Source organism: Petaurus breviceps, unplaced genomic scaffold, assembly GCF_028583685.1.
Source record: "Petaurus breviceps papuanus isolate PSGF00001 unplaced genomic scaffold, PetGlider_PUasm1.0 220, whole genome shotgun sequence".
Lineage (NCBI taxonomy): Eukaryota > Metazoa > Chordata > Mammalia > Diprotodontia > Petauridae > Petaurus > Petaurus breviceps.
Window position 1 is genome coordinate 20,376,478 of NW_027185876.1, and position 22,248 is coordinate 20,398,725.

General features: G+C 38.0%; 1 protein-coding gene across 7 annotated transcripts in view; it reads left to right on the forward strand.

The window, feature by feature from the left end:
• POU2F1 (POU class 2 homeobox 1) overlaps nucleotides 1-22,248 on the forward strand; it is a 251,536-nt gene that overhangs the window by 187,059 nt on the left and 42,229 nt on the right. For all 7 annotated transcript variants that reach the window (XM_069094708.1, XM_069094705.1, XM_069094703.1 and 4 more), the window contains 5 exons: nucleotides 3,512-3,565; nucleotides 6,336-6,455; nucleotides 8,142-8,321; nucleotides 10,500-10,626; nucleotides 17,019-17,113. In XM_069094708.1, coding sequence (XP_068950809.1) covers nucleotides 3,512-3,565; nucleotides 6,336-6,455; nucleotides 8,142-8,321; nucleotides 10,500-10,626; nucleotides 17,019-17,113 — 576 coding nt within the window. The remainder of the gene's footprint in view (nucleotides 1-3,511; nucleotides 3,566-6,335; nucleotides 6,456-8,141; nucleotides 8,322-10,499; nucleotides 10,627-17,018; nucleotides 17,114-22,248) is intronic.

A 22,248-nucleotide genomic window follows, 5' to 3' on the forward strand; every position in this document is an offset into this window, starting at 1 on the left:
TTAAAATTGGAAATAATTAAAACTACATGTAAGGGCATTTGGACTAGTCAAGAATGGAGGTGATTTTGAGTGGATTTTGTTTAAATTGGGAACAAAATTATTGATTCCTTGTTTTTTTTAATCAGTGGGCAGTATGTCCTAGAACTTTTAACGATAAAGAGTATTGTTAGCCATTAAATTTGTTTGACCTTGACTTGGTCATCTGATAGGGTCTAAGCAGGAAGAGTGACATCAATGCAAGGAGATTTGAGGCATGACCAATAATATAAACAGTAAAACCTTGATTAATTGAAGTCTTATTGAGAAGAAAGAAGTAAAGGTAAGGCAGCTTCTTTTTCAAAATAAGAAGTCTACCCTAGACTCAGAATCAGTCCAATCTCATATACTTTATAAATCAACAATATTACATAATAGGCATTGATAGATCTAAGGGAAAATCACGAATCATCAAAGAAAAGTGACATCCAGTTGTCTATATTGAATGAATGAGTCAATGAAAAATCATTTGTTAGAAAACAGTGTGCCAAAAACTGTACTGAACACTGTAGATAGAAATTAATAAGCAAGATAATCCCTACTCTCAGAGCTCCTATATTCTAATTCACCTTCTAGGCACATGAAAAAAAATTGTTAGGACATAAAAACTAGGCCACTGGGAAAGCCTGGTGGGCCAGACAGCATAGGGTCATGAAAGATGGTAAGACCTTAGTGGCCCTTAAGGTACAGTGGTAGGGCAGATGGTAATGCCCTATGGTCTTCCATCTTATCCCCTACTCATCAATGTAGTGTGAGTGAACATGTCCATCCTGTAGTTAGGGAGGAAGAGCAGGACGGACGCATGACAGTTGGGAAGAGGAGAGTGAGCCCAAGAGTGTTTGTGGGTTATGGGCTCCATTTTCCCTCCCATAGGGTAGGAATAAAGTTTTGGCATCAAACTGAGAGAAAGAAAAGGGGAAGAGAGCATTGTCAGGAAGGATGTAGGTAAAGGGAGATAACCAATGGAATCTGGACAGGAAACAGGGTTGAGTGTGGAAAAGAGCATTTCATGTCCTTCTTGACCAGGCTTTTACCTCTTCTCCCCTCTCCCCTAAATCTGGAAAGGAAGTAGGAATTAATTTAGAATAATTTTTCAAAATACAAGTTTAAACATAAAAGAGTTTCTGCTTAACCTTATCTTCAACAAAGTAGTTACTTTTATACATGCTATTCCTAAAGCTGTGCTTTACACACTGTCCCTAAAGTCCCGCACTGTGTCTGAAAAGCACTTCCTCTTGATTTTCATCTCTTAAAATCCCTGGTTTTCTTTAAGATTAAATTTATAAACCATATTCTATAAGAAACTTTTCCTGATCCACTAGTTATTAGTGTTCTTTTACAAAATTCTTAGATTATTCTGTGTATACTTAAATGTCTATGTGTTGTATCCCTCCAGTAGAATTTGCAGTTCTTGAGGGTAGGCGCGGTTTTTCATTTTGACTTAGTATCCCTATCACTCAGCATGGGTGAGTGCTACATGATCGACATTTAATGAATTCTTATTGGATTAGATGAAACTGGATACCCTTCCCCATTTTACAACCTTGCCAGTCAGAAAGGAGGTAAGAAATGGTGGAAAGAATATTAGATTGGGCATCCCCAAAAGCCTTGCTTTCTGATCCTAGTTCTATTAACTTACTCACTGTCTCTCCCCTTGGACAGGTAATTTAACACCTATGACTTGTTGTTTCTCATCTATAAATGTTCTCTAGGGGACCATCTCCAGTCGTGCTAATCCTGTATCTTGCCCCTATACCCAGATGACACTGGAGGGGAAAGTGAGGCTGGTGACTTTGTACAGCCTACCTCCAGTTAAATCCAGTTCATTTTCAAGTCATGGCATCCCTTTCCTGATGTCATGGTCCTCTTTGAGGACAAGGACAAACAACAACAAATGATGTCTAAGTCCTCTTCCGCTTGTGAAAGTCAAGTATTCAAAATAGAGCTTTGAATATTATTGTTAAGTCTGTCTCACAGAATGTAAGGCAAGATTCTTATTCAATCTAAGACAGCAGAGCAAGTATACCAGGGATATGTGGTGTACAATGCATTGTTCAGGACAAACATCAGCTAGGTAAGCTTTGTCATCCATGTTATCTGCAAACTAAAGACACCATCTCTTCAGCTGATTCAGTCCATAATAAGCTTCCCTTATGTGTAACACTGATTGGTAGACTATCTTTAGAGTTGGTGTTGGATCTGCCTCTAGTTTGTAAAAGGGAAAAAATTTGCCCATAGTAATTGTACAGAATATTCTCTTTATCAGTCATTTCACTTTTAATTTTCTTAATCTTCATTCCTTAAAAATCTAAATCTTCTATTAAGTTAGTGCTTGTCCCACCTCTTTTCACAACAGTCTCTGCAAAAGTGAATTAGGGGGGCGGCCAGGTAGCACAGCGAGTAAGAGCACTGGCCCCAATGTCGGGATGACCTGGGAGATCGAATCTGGGCTCAGACACTTAGCACCCACCTAGAAACACCTGGCCGTGTAACCTTGAGCAAGTTACTTAACCCCAATTGCTTAATTTTAAAAAAAAAAGTGAATTAGGACACGAAATAGAAAAATTTTACTTTTAATTTAGTATGTTTATTTGGGATGAGAGGGCTAACCTTCAAGTCAGGAAGACCTGATGTCCACTGACTGTGTGACCATAGGCAAGTCACAACTGCTGAGTGTGAGTGCCTTTAGGCAGCTTTCTAAATTTATATTACAGATGGAGTACATATTTTCTCAGTTAGAGAAAAACACTACACCAAGATCTCCCTACACTGATGAAATCAAAGCTCTGGACCAAAATCAGAAATGCTATTTTGGTATCACCGTGGTTTGTGTGTCCTGTCTGATAAATGTTAGGTGGGACTGTGAACTAAAAAAATTCATTTTTAATGTGTGGCTTATGGAAGAGTCACATTGGTTGATAATTTGTACCTCATTTATGCCTAAAAAATTTAGTTATCAACTTGTATGTGTAAAGTTAGGGTACTTCTTTGGTGTAAATGGATATTTTGGCAATTGTTTCACTGTAATTCTGATTTTATAATGTAAAATGGTATATTCAGGCAATATGCTTTTGTATATTTCTTTATGTACAGTGTGGAAGATAGAGATTTGTGTGATAGAATGAAATAGAATGTAATATAAGGTTCCCCTCAATACAAGTGTGCCATTTGTTAGAAGATTAATTTAGTAATATCCAGAGATGTCGAGCTGGGTAATTACCTTCAGAAAAGAAATGGAGGAGATAGTATTGTGCAAGGGCTATATGAAACTATTCTGTAAGGCTTTTTATCCTTTTACAGTAGAGGGACTATGTCTTCTGATTTTGTATCTCCAATTCTAATACTGTAGCTTATATAGAATCGGCTTCTTATAAATTTTCTGAGATTGTTTACTTCTGGTTACTCCAGGATATGTGGAAAGACTTAGTAGTATTGAAGTCTTTTTCTGTATTCAACAAATTCTATTCTATTGTAGGTCCAACTCGCTGGGACAAGTTTACAGGCTGCTGCTCAGTCCTTAAATGTACAGGTAATGTATCTTAAATGTATCTTGTCCCTAAAGTTCAAAATCCCACATATGTCCTCGTTTCCATTCTTAAAGTTCATATTAATATCTGCCATGGTTGTGGAATACAACCGGACCATAAAATTATATGTATCTTGTCAATTAGAAGTATTATTGAACAATTGTCAAATTTGTAACATTACAGCAAGTACCAAAATAAAAAATTAAATGACCTGTTAATACACTTCAGCTTCAAAATGTATTTTGTATAAAGTTTTATTTATTGTATTTGCTAAATTTTACTAAAATTAAAATGGTCAGTTAGTCAAAAAGCATCTATTGAGTGCCTAGTGTATGCCAGATTCCATGCTAGGTACTAGGGATATAAGTACACATAATGAAAGTCCTAACTGGTAATGAGTTTGCAATTCAAATGGGGAAGATGATTACCTATAAAAATATACAATATAAATATAAAGTTAATAAACACAAATATATACAGAGTAGTTAAGTACACAGTAATTTGGGAGGGAAAGCACTAATAAGAATCAGGAAAGGATTCATCAAGAAGGTGGCACTTGAACTGTGTCTTAAAGGAAGAGAGGGACTTTATGAAGTTGAAGGTCTTAGTTTGTGGGATGACCCATGCCATGGCCTGGAGATGGGAACTGTAGCAAAGAAAGGATATACCTTTGGCCAGATCACAGAGTGGTAGAGGGGAGTTAATGTATAGTGAAGCTAGAAATGTAGATTTGTGTCAGATGTGTTGGACTTTAAACAGAACAGAGAAGAGTTTCTATTTATCGTAGAGACATTGTGAAGCCATTTGAGTTGAATGAATCAGGGAGTAACATGGTAAGATCTGTGTGTTTAAGGAGAATAACTTTGGCAGCAGTGAATAGGAGGAACTGAAGTGGTGAGAGACTTGAGATAGGGAGACCCGTTAGACTGTGACAGTAGGGGATAAGACCTGAACTAGGTAGTTGTATGAGGAGAGAGAAGGGGCAGTAGCAAGAGATATTGTGAAGCTGCTGGATACGGGAGAGAGGAAGAGGGAGGAATCAAGGAAAAGACCAAGGTTATAAACTTGGGAGAGTGGAGGGATATTGGTGTCTTCATAATGAGGTCAGTTGTGGGCATATTCAGTTAAAGATGTCTCCAGGATTTGAATTGTCCAAATTTGAAATATCCAGAAAGAAATAAATACTTGGGAGAATGTGAGAGATACTGGTGCTGTACCAGGATGGTGGTTAAAGCCATGGAAACTGATGAGGTTGATGGGTATAGAAGAAGAGGAGAAGGGGTAGGGCAGTGCTGAGGGGAATACCAGCCTCCACTCAGGCAGAACTTGAAATCACACACACACACACAAACTCACACACTCTCTCTCTTTCTTCCCCCCCCCCCCCCTCCCTCCCTCTCTCTCTCTCTCCCTCTCCCTCTTTCCCTCTCTCCCTTTCCCTCTCCCCCTCCCCCTTTATTGAACAAAATCACATTCTGACTTTGAATCTGAGTTCCATGAAAGGCTCTGTAGGATTTCATCCAACATGCTGCTTCCTTTTATTGGGATGCCTGAGTAACAAAGTGAAAAGATCAAAAATAATGTTACTAAAGATGGGTTTCAGTATTGCTGAACACTTAAGAACTTGGATTGAGCAAACTATGCAACCTCACAAAACAGGAACCTAGTAACAGAAGGAAACAGCTCTGAAGAAAGGAAAAGAAGATCCAGTGAGTGGCCTTCCTTTCTGAGGGAGAGGAGGCAGAAAATTACCTTGGTTGCCATGGTAAACTTTCATCCCTGAGAGAGATGTTGGCAAACAGGCTGTATCTCCAATGCAGAATGTTTACAGTCCTTCTCAGTAATTATCTCTCAATGACTGGCAGAATTAATCAGAGCCTTTATGTTAATTAGCCTGCTCTGCAGTCCCTGAAACAGGTGGTGGGAAATATGCAAATCTATGCAGAATTTTAATGCTCTGCATAACCAGTTTTAATTACCATAGAATCTTCTCTCAGTGCCCCTTTGGGGAGTGTGTGCTCCCTCTTCAATACAGTATTTTCTCTTTAAACTTTTTTTTTAATTCAATTGGAAATGTTGAGTCTAAACTACTTTGAAACCACCATTTAGAGATCCTGGAGGTCAGGTGAGTCATCTCCAAATTGAGATTTGAAATACTACAAACTGATCACCAGGTAAATTTCAAAATAATGACATGGAGATTTTGAGGCAGAGGTAAATGGGGGGGGGGAATATATATTCTTTCACGTTTCTGTAGTTTAGAATTTTAAGTTGTGAAATAATCAATTTTTGTAGACCAGATTTATTTTTGTTTTTGAAAATTAGAATTGTGGCTTTGGTGTGATATAAGAACAAAGGAATTAAAATTCAGATATATCAAATATAGTACTCAGAGGACTTAGAGAAAACCAAAGGCTTAAATATCTTTAACTGTGATGATAACTTAACAGACCAAACCCTATATTTTAAAATTGTTCAGTCAACAAGCTTGAACTGCATGTGAGGTCCTATACTCAGTGCTGAAGATATGGAGACAAAAGTACAACAGGCCACGGTCTGAGCGAGCTTGCACTCTGTCACAGCAGTAATATGTATGTAAAGAAACATACAAAATTATTACAAGGTGAATTTTGGTAGGATGGGGGATACTCTAGCAACTGGGGATCAAAAAGGACTGATGGAAACTGTTCTTTAAATACGGAGCTACAGACATCTCTCTTAAAACTATTATAGAGTTGTAGTGTGTGTGTGTGTATGGTTTTCTTTTCCTAGTCTAAATCTAATGAAGAATCTGGGGACTCCCAGCAGCCAAGCCAGCCTTCCCAGCAGCCTTCAGTGCAGGCTCCCATCCCCCAAACTCAGCTAATGCTGGCTGGAGGACAGATAACAGGGGTAAGTTTTTTTCTCAAGAATTCTAGTAAACTTGCATATAAAACTTCCTTTGCTTGCTGTCTAATGAAAACTGTCCACCATCAATAATATGGCTATCAATGCCTGACACTATTATATCCTGAAAAAAAGGACTATCACACTGGAAGAGCAAGTCTTCTTTGTCAAAAGCATTCAGTGTATCTCTTGTTATGATAGCAGGTGTTTTGGGTAAAATAAGGGCCTTCTCACCCCCATTTTAGTTGCTTTTCACCATGCAATAGAATCATTATTCAGTGTGAGTTAACTGTGTTGTAGAAATCATTGACATTGTCAATACAGCATTATGACTTCACTCCGAACAGTAGCATGAGGGGAGAAATTTGTTTCACATTAACATTGATAATTATTAGGTATGTTATATTATGTTAGATCCACTATTTTGCCACTGTCTTGATGTACTAAAGTGTTTTCTAATATGATAGTTTTTATTTCATAAGTTATTTGTCTTTACTTTTGGTTATGCTGATCTATAAGAGGCCACATTGACCTTTAGCATCTCCTAACTCTTCATTTCATGGGAGACTTATTTTTAAAGGATTTTTGTGGAGCTGGCCAGGTTTTTTAGAAAGATGAAGTCATTTTTGATTCTTAAATATTTTCTGTACAATATAGGGGGTTCTCCTTACAAAGAAGATGATTCCATTAACTTGCTAGACCTTATACTTCAGAATGTGAAATGACACTTTCTGTTTGAATGGCACTTCAGATCTTTGTTCAGTTTCATTTATTGTGGAAACTTTTGTAAGAGGAAGATAGTTGTAATAAATTTGAGTAAACGCACTGATTTAATTTTACCTTTTTTTTTTCCATCCAAAAGTACACTTTAAATAAGTTGCATTATGAAAGCAGGTTTTAAATCCTATCTAAGCAGGTTTCTTTTTCTAGTAATAATTGTTATTATATATGTATTTTGTTTTGCATCACGATTGTCTGCCATGACCAGAGGCACTTAGGATTCCAGGTCTGTGTAGATGGGGATTCTATTAAACCTGAGCTTTAGGATTCATTTGCATGTAAAGAGACAGCCCTTCACCACCTGTTTCAAAGAGATAATATGTGTTTGGAAAAGGGATATAAAGTTGGAGACTCAATCCTTTCAGCAACAGAAAAGATTGTGTTGGGTAGAGCTGTAGGGAGACTTGGAGAGGAAACAAATGGAGCTCATGTTCTTTAGTCATATCTTTAGATATAATGGGAATGATGGAATATGGCAGGGATTCATGCTAATGGGGAGCAGCTGCGGCCTTATCACTTCTCTCCCTGACCATATCCAGCATTCCTATTTCTCATTCATCGGACTAATCACTTGCTGTTCTGTTGAGTATACATTTCTTTTTGTATTCTGTCCGTGCTGATTCTTTTTTAATTTTATTTTTTGGCTTGCTAGTTAATTACCTTTTTGTATAAACCTTGGAGCCTCAGGGAAGCTTTAAATCCTAAGTGTAGCTTGATGGCTAGCTCCAAGTTGAAATGATCTTGGAACTACCAGCTAGCAGCCAGGTCATCCTCAGCACTTGGCCCTGGCAGATGCCCTAGTCAGCTTGGGGAGTAGGTTAGACTTTAAGCTCTGAACTCCTCAGCTCTTTGTAAGACAGACCAGGTGAGCCTTCACCTCTAGCCACTGACCACTGTTTGTTCTGTCTTTAGCTTGCCCTGACACCAGCCCAGCAGCAGTTACTGCTACAGCAGGCACAGGCCCAACTGCTGGCAGCCGCAGTTCAGCATTCAGCCAGCCAGCAGCACAGTGCCGCAGGCGCCACCATCTCGGCCTCCGCTGCAACACCAATGACGCAGATCCCCCTGTCACAGCCCATACAGATTGCACAGGTGAGCACCTGGGAGAGCCAATGTGGATGTTCTTGGGATCCCTGTCTACTCGCTGCAGCTCCAGAGAAGAGAGCCAAGCTGTATCCAGTCCATTTTCCCTGTCCTTCTGCTATAATATAATATATCTGTTTGTTTAACTTTATATTGTAAACACAGCTGATTACCTAGTAACTGACTGTTTATCTAAGTGACAGTTCTTAAATAATTAATTGGCATTTCCCTATAGCAGAGGGATTACTATATTTGTTTTAATTAGTTAATTGTAGCAGACATGGATTGTTTAATGTGTTCAGCAGTTAGGATAAGGCACTTCATCTGTTTGCAAGAGACAGGAAGTAGTTCCTGAGCTATATGGTCTGTGGTATTAGTCACTCAGAGCAGTTTAGTTTGGATTTTCCCCATTTTAAGTCTAAAATGGGGAAAATCTGTAGAACACTAATCAAATTATTTAAAAGACAGGAAACAAAAGCTGTCAAAAACAGTTAATGAAGTTGTTTAAATCAAGAAAAACCAAGATTAAGGGATGCCATTGGTCTTATGTATATGAAAGCATGTGAAATGTTACTTTCTTAAAAGTGGTGCCATGCAGTTAGTTTTCTACCAAGAACCAAACAAAAGATTTAAATACAATGACAAGAGTTTGATTGGAGAAAAAAGAGAAACTATAGTTATGAATAGTGGTTAGATAATAGAAATATTAACATCTAGATAAAAATCTAGTATTTTTAAAATCCCATTTCAGTTTTTAAATGTCTTTTTCAATCTAGTTTTCTGTATGGATAAGAAATTTTAAAAAGAATCAGATTTGATCTATTGATAGTGAGAGTTCTGACATACCAAAGTCCATGAAATTCTAAAGTCTTTGTTGAGGTTCTGTGTGTGCCATAGGAGAGGAAGGGAGGGTGAGCAGCAGACAGACTCTGTGTTTAGGTGAACATATGCTTCGTTATTTATCTGTTTCAGTTTATACGTTTTTGTCATTGAATATGACAGACTTGTTGAAAAAACTCTTCTGTCAGAGTGGAAGAGTCACTGGACTTAGATTCAGAAGGTCCAATTCTACCACTGATAAGGTGTGTGACCTTGACTGATGCTGCCTCTCTAATAGACCACATTTCATGAGAAAAAGACATGAGTGTTTAGTAACTGTGCCCTTAGTATCTGTCATTTAGAACAACATGGCAGCTGAAAACAGTTAATCCAGTCTTAGGTTAGATTGAAGGAGATATGATTTCTAGCATCATATGAGGTGATAAATCCACATATATCCTCCTTTGAGGAGGCCACATCCAGAAAATGGTGTACCATTTCTGTGCTGTTTCCTTTTCCAGTCTATTTACAGATGAGGAAACTGAGGCACACAGTATAAAGTTGACTTGCTCAGGGTCATACAACTAGTTGAGTCTTCCTGACTTCAGAACTGGCACTCTATTCACTGCACCACCTTGCAGTACCAGAAGACTGAGTACTTCTTTTCAGAAATGAAAGTGATTAGCTAGAGGTCATCCATCCAAAGAAAGGTGAGGAGCCTCCAGCCCATTTCATATGAGAATTTGGGGAAAACTAGAGATGTTTAGCCTGAAGGAGAGAAGACTAGGAAGGGGCAAAGGGTGAGGGAATAAGGGAGAAGATGGAATAACTGACTCCCAGGCAGCAATTTGAATGTCAGTAGCTGTCTGGAAGAGGAATTCGACTTTTTCTGCTTATCTCCAGAGGACAGAACTAGGAGCAGTGGATGGAAGCTGCAAAGATAGCTTTAGAGCTTACCAAAGCAAAAATATCATTTAGGGTTGTCCAGAAGTAGAACAGGCTGCCTCCAGAGGCAGCATGTCCTCCTTATTGGAAGTCTTCAGCTACTGCTGATCTGGCATAGATACTGGTAGGGGATTCTTATTCTTGTCTGACTTAGACTAGGGAATCTTTGAGATTCCTTCCTTTTAGGAAATTCCATGCCTCAGTTTACCCATCTATAGACTAGGGATAATACTTGCATTACTGCAAGAGCAAAGACATCTCTTTTTAAATTGTGAAATGCAAACATTGCTTTGAAGGTATGAGAGGATTTGTAATATTGTCTATCTTATTTTACCTTTTGGGCATTACTTAGTTGGCAGGGACCTGATTAAACTCTTATCTCAGCATCTCAAATACAGATTTTACTTCATTTTTTTTTTTCAGGATCTGCAACAGCTGCAACAGCTACAACAGCAGAATCTCAACCTGCAACAGTTTGTGTTGGTGCATCCAACCACCAACTTGCAACCAGCACAGTTTATCATCTCTCAGACTCCACAGGGGCAGCAGGGTGAGTCCTGGAAGCTTTTGTTAGTGCTCATCTTTACTGGTTTCCCATCTCCTACCTGTTAGCACAGTATTTAAATTTAGATGGCATGGTCCTAAGTATTGTTGTTTGATATCAGTTTTAAAGTACTGCAAATTAGTATCCACTGCCATGTATCTTAAGGAATATGTTAGCTCTCATCTGTGTGAACACTATCCAAGGTTCTTCATCACTATTCTTTTGATCAGTCACTGTGATAAAAGTGAGATATTCTGGGACCTACCCTATAAGGAAGAACCAAACCCTTAAGGGCCAGTCATGAAAATTACCACAAGAAATCATGCTACTACTTCTGCCTTTTTGGTAGACTTCTAGGTAGGACTAGGGATGGCAGAGGCATTTAATGAATGTTTGTTAACTTGAATTTCCCAAGTTGTTGGTAGCAAAGCTGAGGTTTGACTCCAAGCTTTCTAGCTTGAGATCCTGCATTTTATCTCCTATGTCACCCTGAATCTGGAGGAAAAGTCTGTGTACAACTACTTGATCATTGGCGAGGGATAGTCATAAAAAATGTTTATAACTCAGAGTTTTTATTGTTCAGTTTTTTCAATCATATCCAACTCTTTATGACCCCATTTGGGCTTGGCAAAGATACTGAAGTGGTTTGCTGTTTCCTTTTCCAGCCTATTTTACAGATGAGGAAACTGAGACACAGTGTAACTTACAGTCAACAAGTAAAGTTGACTTGCCCAGGGTCATACAACTAGCAAATGTCTGAGGCCAGATTTAAACTCAGGAAGTTGAGTCTTCCTGACTTCAGAACTGGTACTCTATTCACTGCACCACCTTGCTGCCTCACAAATCAAAGTACCTGATCTTTTTTTTCCTGCCTTGCTGATTGACCATTTTGAAAAAGTCTTTGGTGATCAGAAACAATTACTATGAATAGTTCAGTTCCACTGATAATTGAATACTTTGGTTAAAATAAGAATATAGTTAAGATTCAAATTATATCTTACTTCACATCTCCAGCCAGTTGAAAGGGTATAACCTTAACTTTCCTGGATTCAAAACCTCATTTTACTAAGAGTAAAAGGAAATGTTCAAATTTGAGATGATTAAAATAGAAAGCTGATAATAGCTTTATGGGTTTTTGTCTACTTGCAGGCTCCTTTGGATGCTTCTAGGTTCTTTTGGGTTTTTTTTTTAGGAGAATAAATCAGACTAGTTGATAATCAGTGCTTAATATCATTCAAGAAAGCATTATAGCAGCATATCTCACAGAAAGAAGTAAATCTTTTCCTGTAGTTGGAAAAGCAAATTGGAAGACAATCATGTCATTTGTGTAACTGTTGGAAGGTCTTACTCTCTAGGTTAACCACCCTAAATTCAATTTGGAAAATTGTTGAACTATGTAACAAAATAATCCCATAGAAATACCCATATTTTTAAAATGTTCCTACGCAGATTAGTAATTATGATGAATTCAAACAGCACCAAATGATTAACTTGAGTAGTTACTCTTTTATATTATCAAAGTGGCCAAAGAATGAACCTCTTAGAAAAACGATGATCACAGGTAGTATTTTCATACTGCATCAAGATATACAAAGTCCTTTCCATACGTTGTCTGTACAAATTTTTTGTCAGATGAGTGTAGTTTTGTGTTCTTGTCTTTTAGGTATTTGCCTCTTTTTATATTTTTGGTCTTTAATTTGACCTACACAGAAGTCCTCTGATACCTCGTTGTGGTTTGGAGGAAACTTGTATTCTTAAAAAGCTTTTGTTAATCAACAAGCTCTGAAAGGTTTCTTTGAGTACAGTCCTGGTGATAGAGTATCTTATTTCTGAGCCCCAGACCAGTCAAGCCAAGAAAGGCTTATCACCAGTCAACTGGTTGCTAGTTGTTGAATTATTTGGTGATGTCAACCCATGAAGCAAAGGAAAACACCAAATGGACCTCAGTGATTTGTAGCTTCTTTCATCTTCTGTAAGGAGAGTAGCAGAAAAGGAGGCAGAGGATGATAAGAATCATAGTTTTTAGACTAGGTGAAAACATTTACTTAACTGTCGGTAATTTAAATATGAACTACTTATCCAAGATCCAGTGAGTAGATATATTATGGAAGAAACTAAATCATATCAGCATTGACAATCTCACCATAAGTTAAACCAGAAGATAAAGTTAAACTTTCATGGGACCATCAGTTACCTTGCCTTAGAGTATTCATGTACATGAGTCAGAAGACCATAAAAATTACTACAGTTGATGTTTCAACATTTGTTGCATTGGATAAGGAAGTAAGAAAAATGCTGCAACGAACTCAATAACATACCTCTCATCCAAGTTAAATCAATATAATCCTTATTCTCTGAAATGGCAAAGATGGACATGGGGAAAATGACAAAGAAATTTGGTTCTGGATCAAAAAAAAAAGACTTAATAGTTATAGACTACAGAGAAGTCTTATAGATACACACTCTCTCTCTCCCCCTCTCTCTTCCCCTCCCCGCCCCCTCTCTCTCTCTATCTCTCTCTCTATCTCTCAGGGTAAAATTGTTAGTACCAGAACTAGAAATTTTAGAATGAATGAGGGTTTATTGAGTTGGCCAGCAAGGCAGCCCCACCTACATGAGCTGTGTTGAAGGAACAAAAGGACAAAGCTTATATAGGTTTCTATTTAGGCAGGAGGTAAATTGGGTATGGAATACCTGAGAATTGGACAGAGCTTGTTCCTGAGGGATTTCAGGGTAGGAATAGAGGATATAGTATCCCTTGACTGGACAGGACCTGTTACCAGGGCTTATAACCCTGCCCTAATAGACTGTTCTTATTGTTTCAGCAGAAAGGAAGGCCAAAGACAGCCTTAGGGGCTTCAGTACAAACAGGGTCAGGGGCAAAATAGAGAAATTGCACACAAATTGAAGTTGCTTTAGTTTTCTCAACTACCCACGAGAGAGAGAGAGACAGAGAAATAGATAACACACTGCACATGTATATGTGTGTGTAAATTCTGTGTGTATATATTCTTTGTGTATATAAATTCTTTAAATTTTCTTTAAATGTATATTATGTCTGTGTGTATACGTACGTACATATGTATGTATGTATGTATGTATGTATGTATGTATGTATGTATAAAAATTCTTTCCTCATAAAGTCATATAGTCCTGGACATTTGTAGCAGCAAGCACCCCAGCGTCTCCAGGGTGGCTGCTCACACAGGTTCTTGGATCTGCTTTGTTAAAGGAAAGCAACTCAAAATGGGTTAACAAGCTTACTTTAATCAGTCAGACATATATCGTTTACCTTGTTCAGGGGAAATAGGTCAGCACCCCGAACTTCAAAGTATACAGGCAGAATTATCAAGACAGAAACAGATCAAGTAGACAGCTTTCCAAACTGTCCAGCCATTACGTCCATACCCAGTCAACATCTGGGTTTCTACATCTGGGTTTTTCAAAGCCGGGGGACTCTCAACAACGGCTTCCCAGAATTCAGATCAAATCACAGAACACTTCTCAAAGTGAGTCCCAAAACAAAGCTACACATCAGGGCTTATATAGCCTTCTCCTGGCTCAGAGAATGTAACAACCTTATTGACTCACTGGCCAATCAAGAAGTATCTACTGAAAAACAAACCTCCCACTCCAGGCTCCACATGCACTTTAGCCTAGGGGCAGGGAAGATCTTTAAAATTTACATTCTCATTACAACATTATAACAAACATAACAAAAAATTAAACTCACTATATTTTGGGGCAGTAACAACTGATTGCCAGTATGAGAATTATTGCTGAATTGACTGACTATTGTAAATTATCAAGTCATTGACTGATTGGAGAAAGATATAAAAATCCAGCACTAAATTAGAAAAAAAGAAAAGACTGAATAATGAGAAAAAAATATGATATACAATCATGACAGCTCCAGCTCTACCTTACTTTGATTAAGAAAAATTAGAGATGGATAAAGAGCATATGTGACAGGTTATGGAAATTTAATGACTATAAAGCAATTGTCAACGCAAGAAGGCAAGAGTTTAGAAACTACTTTACCCAACAAACAATTAATCTTATTGCCAGACAGAAGAAGGCTCTAGAAACCAAATTCAACACCAGTTTAAAGTATCAATGCATTTGTGAAATCTTACAAAAGATTGTGGTAGAATATTATGAACAAATACCAGTATAGGTCTCTATAGCAAATTATTTTCTACTGTCACTGGAAGAAAAAATATTTTCCTTTTTTTTCTGATTTGTTTTCTTCTTTCCAGTCTTATCCATACGTTCCCTTAAGATCATCTGGGCTTCCGCTGGGTCTTATGCCAAGCTTTCTGCAAACAACTTTTTCTTTACGTTCTCTTGTTCTTTTATGAGATAGTGCTTCTCATACATAATCTTCCACTATGCGGTGCACCAAGACTGAAAACACAGCTTGGCTACAGATTCGACTTGAACTCCTAGAAGAGATAAGACAAGAGTTGGTTCGTCTTGTTTTAAGTTTAAAAAGATACTATCAATAAAGTGAGGGTGTTAAAGGAAAAAAAATGGAAAAGAGATGAGGACGTGGAAGAATGAATTAGAAAGGCAATTAATGGCTTGGCGCAAAGTGGTATAAATCCTTGTTTTCTTGTGGAACTTCATTAAGAAACGAGAGGGTGCATGAAAGCAGAGAGGAGAGCAGGGGGACGGAAAGGGAATGCGTAATATACACAGGTCAAAGTGAGGGATAGCAATGACGGAAAAATGACCGCTGCCGTCTCTTCGGAAGAGAAGAGAGTGCATGAGGAGGAAGAATGATTGAATGAGATTTTGCTTTGATGGTAGGAGAGGGTACCATTGAAAACTCAATGACTCTGTGAGACAACAAGAATATTAAAATCAAAAGACTGAAAAAAATAGAGGAAAAAACAAGGTATTTCATAGCACAAATAGCTGCCCTGGAAAACACCAGGAAAGAAAGAAAAAAATTAGGAATTGTTGAACTACCTGCATTATGAGCAAAAAAAAAAAAAAGAACCTAGACATTATATTTCAAGAAATTAAAAAAAAAAACTCCCCACATCTTTTAGAGCCAGAGGGCAAGGTAGAGATAGAAAGAACCCACTTCATGTTTTCTAAAAGAAACCCCAAAATACAAACTATAAGATAATTATAGACAAGATTTAGAGTTTCTCAAAGAAAAAAATACTGCAAGCAGCTAGAAGGAAATAGTTTCCAAGGTCATACAAGATTTAGCAGCCATCATCTTAAGAAGTAGAGAACTTGGAATACTGTATTCTAGGAATCAAAGAATGTGAGCTTACAGCCAAGAATAATTTACCCAGCAAAACCACATATAATGGGGGGGAGGGGGTTGTGGAATTTATCTTTAATGTATTAGAGCATTTCCAAGCATACCTCAAGAGTGTTTGAAATGAAAAGACCTCCTTAGAAATTTTGAATTTCAAACACAAGAGTTAAGAGAAAAAAACAACAAACATTCATAAGAGATAAACTATTACAATTAAAATATAGGGAGATGATAGCTTTGTCCTTTCTAAATTCTTATCATCATCTCGGGTTATAGAGGGAATCTAATTAGAAAGGTTCTGGGAGTGGTTGTATCATGTCTTGATCTTAAGAGGAGAACAGAAAGAGAAAAACCACAGTGGGGGGGATATGGAAAGAAAGGTTAAGGAAAAGAATCTCATGTGACCAGAGTACATAAGGAGATATTTATGCAAATAAAGAAGAGGGAATGAGGGGACACCTCACTCTCATCTGAACTGGTCAAAGTAAGGGAGGATACACATATAGAGATAGAGAGTTTTATATAAAAATACAGTACCTTTTACTCAACAAGGAAATGGGAAGATTAGGGAGAATTAGAGGAAAAATAGCTTAAGGGGTGTATTAGTCCACCCCTTACAATAGGATATAGCTCTTTTGAAGTGGCAAAGAATGGGAATCTAAGGGAGTACACATAAATTTGAGAATGACTGATAAGTTATGGTATATAAATATAGGAATACTATTTTGGTGTAATGAAAGGTTTTTCTTGAGCTCCAGCTGCCTATAGAACACTTTCCTGAGTTCCTGACTTGGTAACTATGTAGAGTAATGGCATTTTCTGTACTTTGAACACAAAAATGTACTTATGATTTTATAATCCATGGTGCCTTTTTTTTCTTCCAACATCAAACCTGTGTTTCTGGACTAGCCTAACTTAGGCCTTCTTCATGATATCATCTGTCACTTGGTACAATGCTGAATTACTGAATTCCTCCTAAAATATAAGTTTGAAAAGACAATTGTAATAATATTACAAGGAAACGCAATGAAAGGTTGTTCTTCCCCCTGTCACTTGTTCTTTCTGCCAATGTTCAATACCAGTCTTAATGTTTCAGGAACAAACCTTTTGGATTTTACAGGCCTCTTACAAGCGCAGAATCTTTTAACACAACTACCTCAGCAAAGCCAAGCCAACCTCCTGCAGTCTCAGCCAAGCATCACCCTCACCTCACAGGTCAGTTTTCTTTCACAGCTATTACTTTATTTTGGATTATTGGACTGGATTGGTTGTTGGGTTTGTGTAATGATGTAGAAAAGTAAAGTATACTGATGAAATTAATCCTAAAAGTTCTGGGAATCAAAAGAAAAATATGTGTAACAGCTATCAGCCAATAAAGGAATGTTGACAAGTTGTTATGGACCATAAAAACTTTCAAAGAATTGTTGGGTTTCACATTCAGAAAAGGGAGTTATGCTTTTATTTTGTATCACACTTCTAAAGTTTATAAAGCACTTTATACATATTAGCTTATTTGAGCCTCCTAACCACCCTGTGAGGTACTGAAATTGGAGGCATGTTTTGTGCAGAGAGACTGCAGATAAGGAGAAGGGGTCTGAAAGATGATGTTATAACTCCACTGGTCACACAACAGGTAGAAATCAACAGAATTCAGACACTGAATTTTGTCAGTTCTGCCATTAATGAGGCTTCTAATTGGTAGTGATTCTTAACCTTTAAAGAAAGCTCTTTTTTTCCCCAATTTATTTATTTTTAATTTTCAACATTCATTTCCACAAGATTTTGAGTTAGTTTTTTCTCCCCATTTTTCCCCTAACCCCACCCCAAAATAGCGAGCCTATTGAATACCCCTTCCCCCCAGTCTATTCTCTCTTATCTTATCCTCCCTCATCCCCCCCCTAACTTTCTAGTAGGGAAAGATGGTTTTCTATACCCCAGTGCCTGTATATCTTATTTTCCAGTTGCATGTAAAAAGCAGTTTTTTTTTAAGTATTGTTTTTAAAACTTTTGAGTTCCATATGTTTTTTTCCTTCTTCCCTCCTCACTCACCCCCCCTGGGAAGACAAGAAATTCACTATAGGTTGTACATGTGTAGTTACTCAAAACATTTCCATAGTAGTTATATTGTACAAGACTAACTGTAATTCCCCTCCATCCTATCCCACCCCCTACTTATTCTGTTTTCTCCTTTGACCCTGTCCCTTTTCAAATATGTGTGCTTCTAACTACCCTCTCCCCCAATCTGCCCTCCCTTCTATCATCCCCCCTCTATCTCTCTCTTTCTCTTTTTCCCAATATATTCCTCTCTCACCTCTTAATTTCATTTTTTAGGAATCAATCCCTTTATATTCAACTCATCCTGTGCCCTCTGTCTGTCTACATGTACTTACATATGCACACACTCACATATATATTTATACACATATACACTCTCCTATACAAACATATATATGTATGTATACACATATATACATATTCCCTTCAACTATTCTCATACTGAGAAAAGTCTTATGAGTTACAATTATCGTTTTTCCACGTAGGAATGTAAATAGTTCAACTTTAATAAGTTCCTTATGACTTCTTGTTCCTGTTTACCTTCTTATGCTTCTCTTGCTTCTTGTATTTGAAAGTCACATTTTCTGTTCAGCTCTGGTTTTTTCATCAAGAATGCTTGAAAATCCTCTATTTCATTGAATGATCATATTTTTCCCTGAAGCATTGTGCTCAGTTTTGCTGGGTAGGTGATTCTTGGTTTTAATCCTAGCTCCTTTGACCTCTGGAATAACATATTCCAAGCCGTTCAATCCCTTAATGTAGAAGCTGCTAGCTCTTTTGTTATCCTGGTTGTGTTTCCACAATACTCAAATTATTTCTTCCTGACTGCAGTATTTTCTCTTTGACCTGGGAACTCTGGAATTTGGCTATAATATTCCCAGGAGTTTTCTTTTTGGGATCTTTTTCAAGAGGTGATTGGTGAATTCTTTCAATTTCTATTTTGCCCTCTGGTTCTAGACTATCAGGGCAATTTTGCTTCATAATTTCTTAAAAGATGTTGTCTAGGCTCTTTTTTTGATCATGGTTTCCAGGTAGTCCAATAATTTTTAAATTGTCTCTCCCAGATCTGTTTTCCAGGTCAATGGTTTTTCCAGTGAGATATTTCACATTGCCTTCTATTTTTTTACTTGTTTGGATCTGTTTTATAGTATCTTGATTTCTCATAAAATCATTAGCTTCCATTTGTCCCAGTCTTATTTTGAAGGAGTTATTCTCTTCAGTGAGTTTTTGAAATTCCTTTTCCATCTGGCCAATTTGGCTTTTTAAGGCATTCTTCTCCTCATTAGCTTTTCGGGCCTTTTTTGCCATTTGGGTTAGTCTATTTTTTAAGGTGTTATTTTCTTCAGTATTTTTGGGGGCCTCCTTTAGCAGGCTGTTAACTGATTTTCATGATTTTCTTGCATCATTCTCATTTCTCTTCCCAATTTTTCCTCCACTTCTCTTACTTGATTTTCAGAATCCTTCTTGAGCCTCCTCCATGGCCTGTAAGCAGTTCATATTTTTCTTGGAAGCTTTTGATGCAGGAATTCTGACATCATTGTCTTCCTCCCATTCCATGCTTTGATACTTTTTGTCCCCCCAAAAAAGTATTTTATGGTCTGTTTGTGCTTCCTCTGCTTGTTCATCTTGCCAGCCAATTACTTGACTTTTGAGCTCTTTGCCATGGTAGAACTCTGCTTTCAGAATGGAGAGAGCTATGTCCCAAGTCGCTGGGGTTTTTGCAGCTACTGGAACTATTACTAGGGCACCCTCTCTGCAGCCCCCACAAGTTCTGGCCACACACCCCAGGACCATCACCCAAGACCACAATCCAAATCCAAGCAGGTTAAAGTGAAAGCAGTCCCCCTCTGAATGGTCACTTGGTCCCCCTACGATCTATAGGCCAGGAGCTCTGAAGGCAGTCACGCATGTGCCTCTGCCACCTCTCATCCTGGGGCAGGCCAGACAGGGCTCTTCTCCACCCAGTTCCAACAGAGTTCCCAACTGACCTTTTTCTTTCTTTTTGGTGTTTATGGGTTGAGAAGTCTGGAAACTGCCATAGCTGCTGGTGATTCACTCTCCTGAAGTGTGCTTGGGCCGCTGCTGGCTGGGCCTACCCTGGGGCTGGAACTGCTGCTCACACGGGACTGCGCTCTGCTCCCAGCCCGGGGGGATAGACCCTTCCTGTCGGCCTGCCAGGCTGCCTTCAGTGGCAGATTTGTTTCTCTCTGTCACTTTGTGGGTTCTGTAGCGCTAAAATTTGTTTAGGGTCATTTTTTACACACATTGGAGGTAGTAGAAGCCGGAGCCACGATGACGTCCTGTTGTTACTCTGTCATCTTGGCTCTGCCCCCAGAAAGCTTTTTTTTTTTTTTTAAAGAAAATGTTTGCGCCATGGATCTGGATCTTAACTGGTTTTTTAATAGATGGAGCATGGAGGAAAATATCATTGAATTCGACCTAGCCATTTCCTCTGTACTGAAGAGTAATAAATATCTTAATAGATAATAACTGATTAAACCACAAGAGAAGGAGAAAGAGAATAGGAAAAAGAATAAGCATTTATATAGAGCCTACTGTATGCCAATGGCTTTATTAAGTACTTTACAAATATTATTATATCTGGCCCTCATAACAGCCCTGAGAGGCTGGTGCTGTGATTTATCCCTGTTTTATAAGTAAAGAATCTGAGCTAGTCAGAGGTGAAGTGACTTTCCCAGGCTCAAACAGTTGGCAGGTGTCTAAGGTCAGGTTTGAGTCCAGGACTTCCTGACTCCAGCCCCAGGGCTTTGTGCACTGTGGCATCCCATAGCATCTCATAAGAAAACTTTTGAGAACCTTGTCCTTCCCTTCTACAGGCATTAATCCTCATTTCCCCACCATTGTGAGCGTTGGTTATGTTGAGAGAAGCAACTCATAAACTCTAAAAAGCATAGTTATTATTGGCAGTGGGGGTTACAGATTTACTTAGTGAACTTCTGTCACAGTTGATGCCCATCACTGGCTTAGTCCTTTGTTGGAAGTCTACATTCGGTCACCCTTCCCTTCTACCTCACACGAGCCCAGGAGTCAGGATCCCTAGTTTCTAGTCAACTAGCTTCATATTTAAACAGTCTTATGATCATGAAGAAGTTCTTTAACCTCTGAGCCTATTTCTCCCTTTATCATATATAAAACAAAGTTGTTGAATTCAGTTATCTCACCCATCCGTTCAGCTCTGATAGGGATATAGAAACTCACCTTCTTAAAAGGAAATAACATTGGCCTCCATATGGCCTGCTAGCCATTGACACTAGGGCTAGACTGTTCAGAGTCCCAAGATAGCTTAGGGATTTGAATATACCACTGCTCCATTTCTAGGCCTTCGCTCTAAAACCTTGAGGACTAAAGTGACCTGGTTGCTACCACATTATCAAAAGGTAGATTGGGCTTTTGTTGCTTAGGGTTGGTGCCTGGCTTGAGTTTGGAGAAGATGAAATGGAGACCTGTAACTGAGGATCTCTTCTACTTTTCACTCCATGTTTCCATGCTGCAAAGAGAGTGCAGGACATAGCACTGATAGGAGATAAACTGTTTATCCAAAGGAGCTTTTTGTTACAAAGCATCAGGGTACAAGGGAGCCTAAACTCTATTTTCTTCATTGGAGCAGGATAAGTTAATAGTTATTACATTTATTATCTGTGTTATCCTGTTCTTTAGATAGTTGGGCCGGTTAATTCATTTGAATAGAATATGTTGCTAATGAGACCCAGGCTGGAAGTTTGATCTTTCATGCTTAGTTAATTTAAAAAGGAGAAAAATTCACAGCATTAAAGTCCATCTTTAACTACAGCATATATTTGCAATTATTCACAAGTGAAAAGCAGTAAAGGAAAATATGAGGTCATGGTAATTCAGTAGCACTTGTGTTAAAAAAACAATATGGAAGCATATGTTCTACCTCTAGTTGGTCATTTGCACTATAACTATTTTAAAGCTATTTAAGAAATAAATGTACCTGATTTATTGGTAAGAAAAAAAAAGAATAAGATAAAATTATTTCTAGTAGATTAAAAGCATATTGAATAGTAGTGTTTAAATATATTTAATACATTTAAGAGGTAACACTTAAGACTAGGTGTGCTAAATCTCATAGTCCTTTAATCAACCAATCAATCAACAAGCATTTATTAATCACCTAAGAATGCCCTTAGCTTAAAAAAGCCCAGGTCTCCCACTACATCTATATCTCACCACTGGTCCTAGATGGCCATGGGGCAGTGAAGCTGGTGACTTTGCGCAGCCCTCCCTCACTTAAATCTAATTGACTTGCAGGT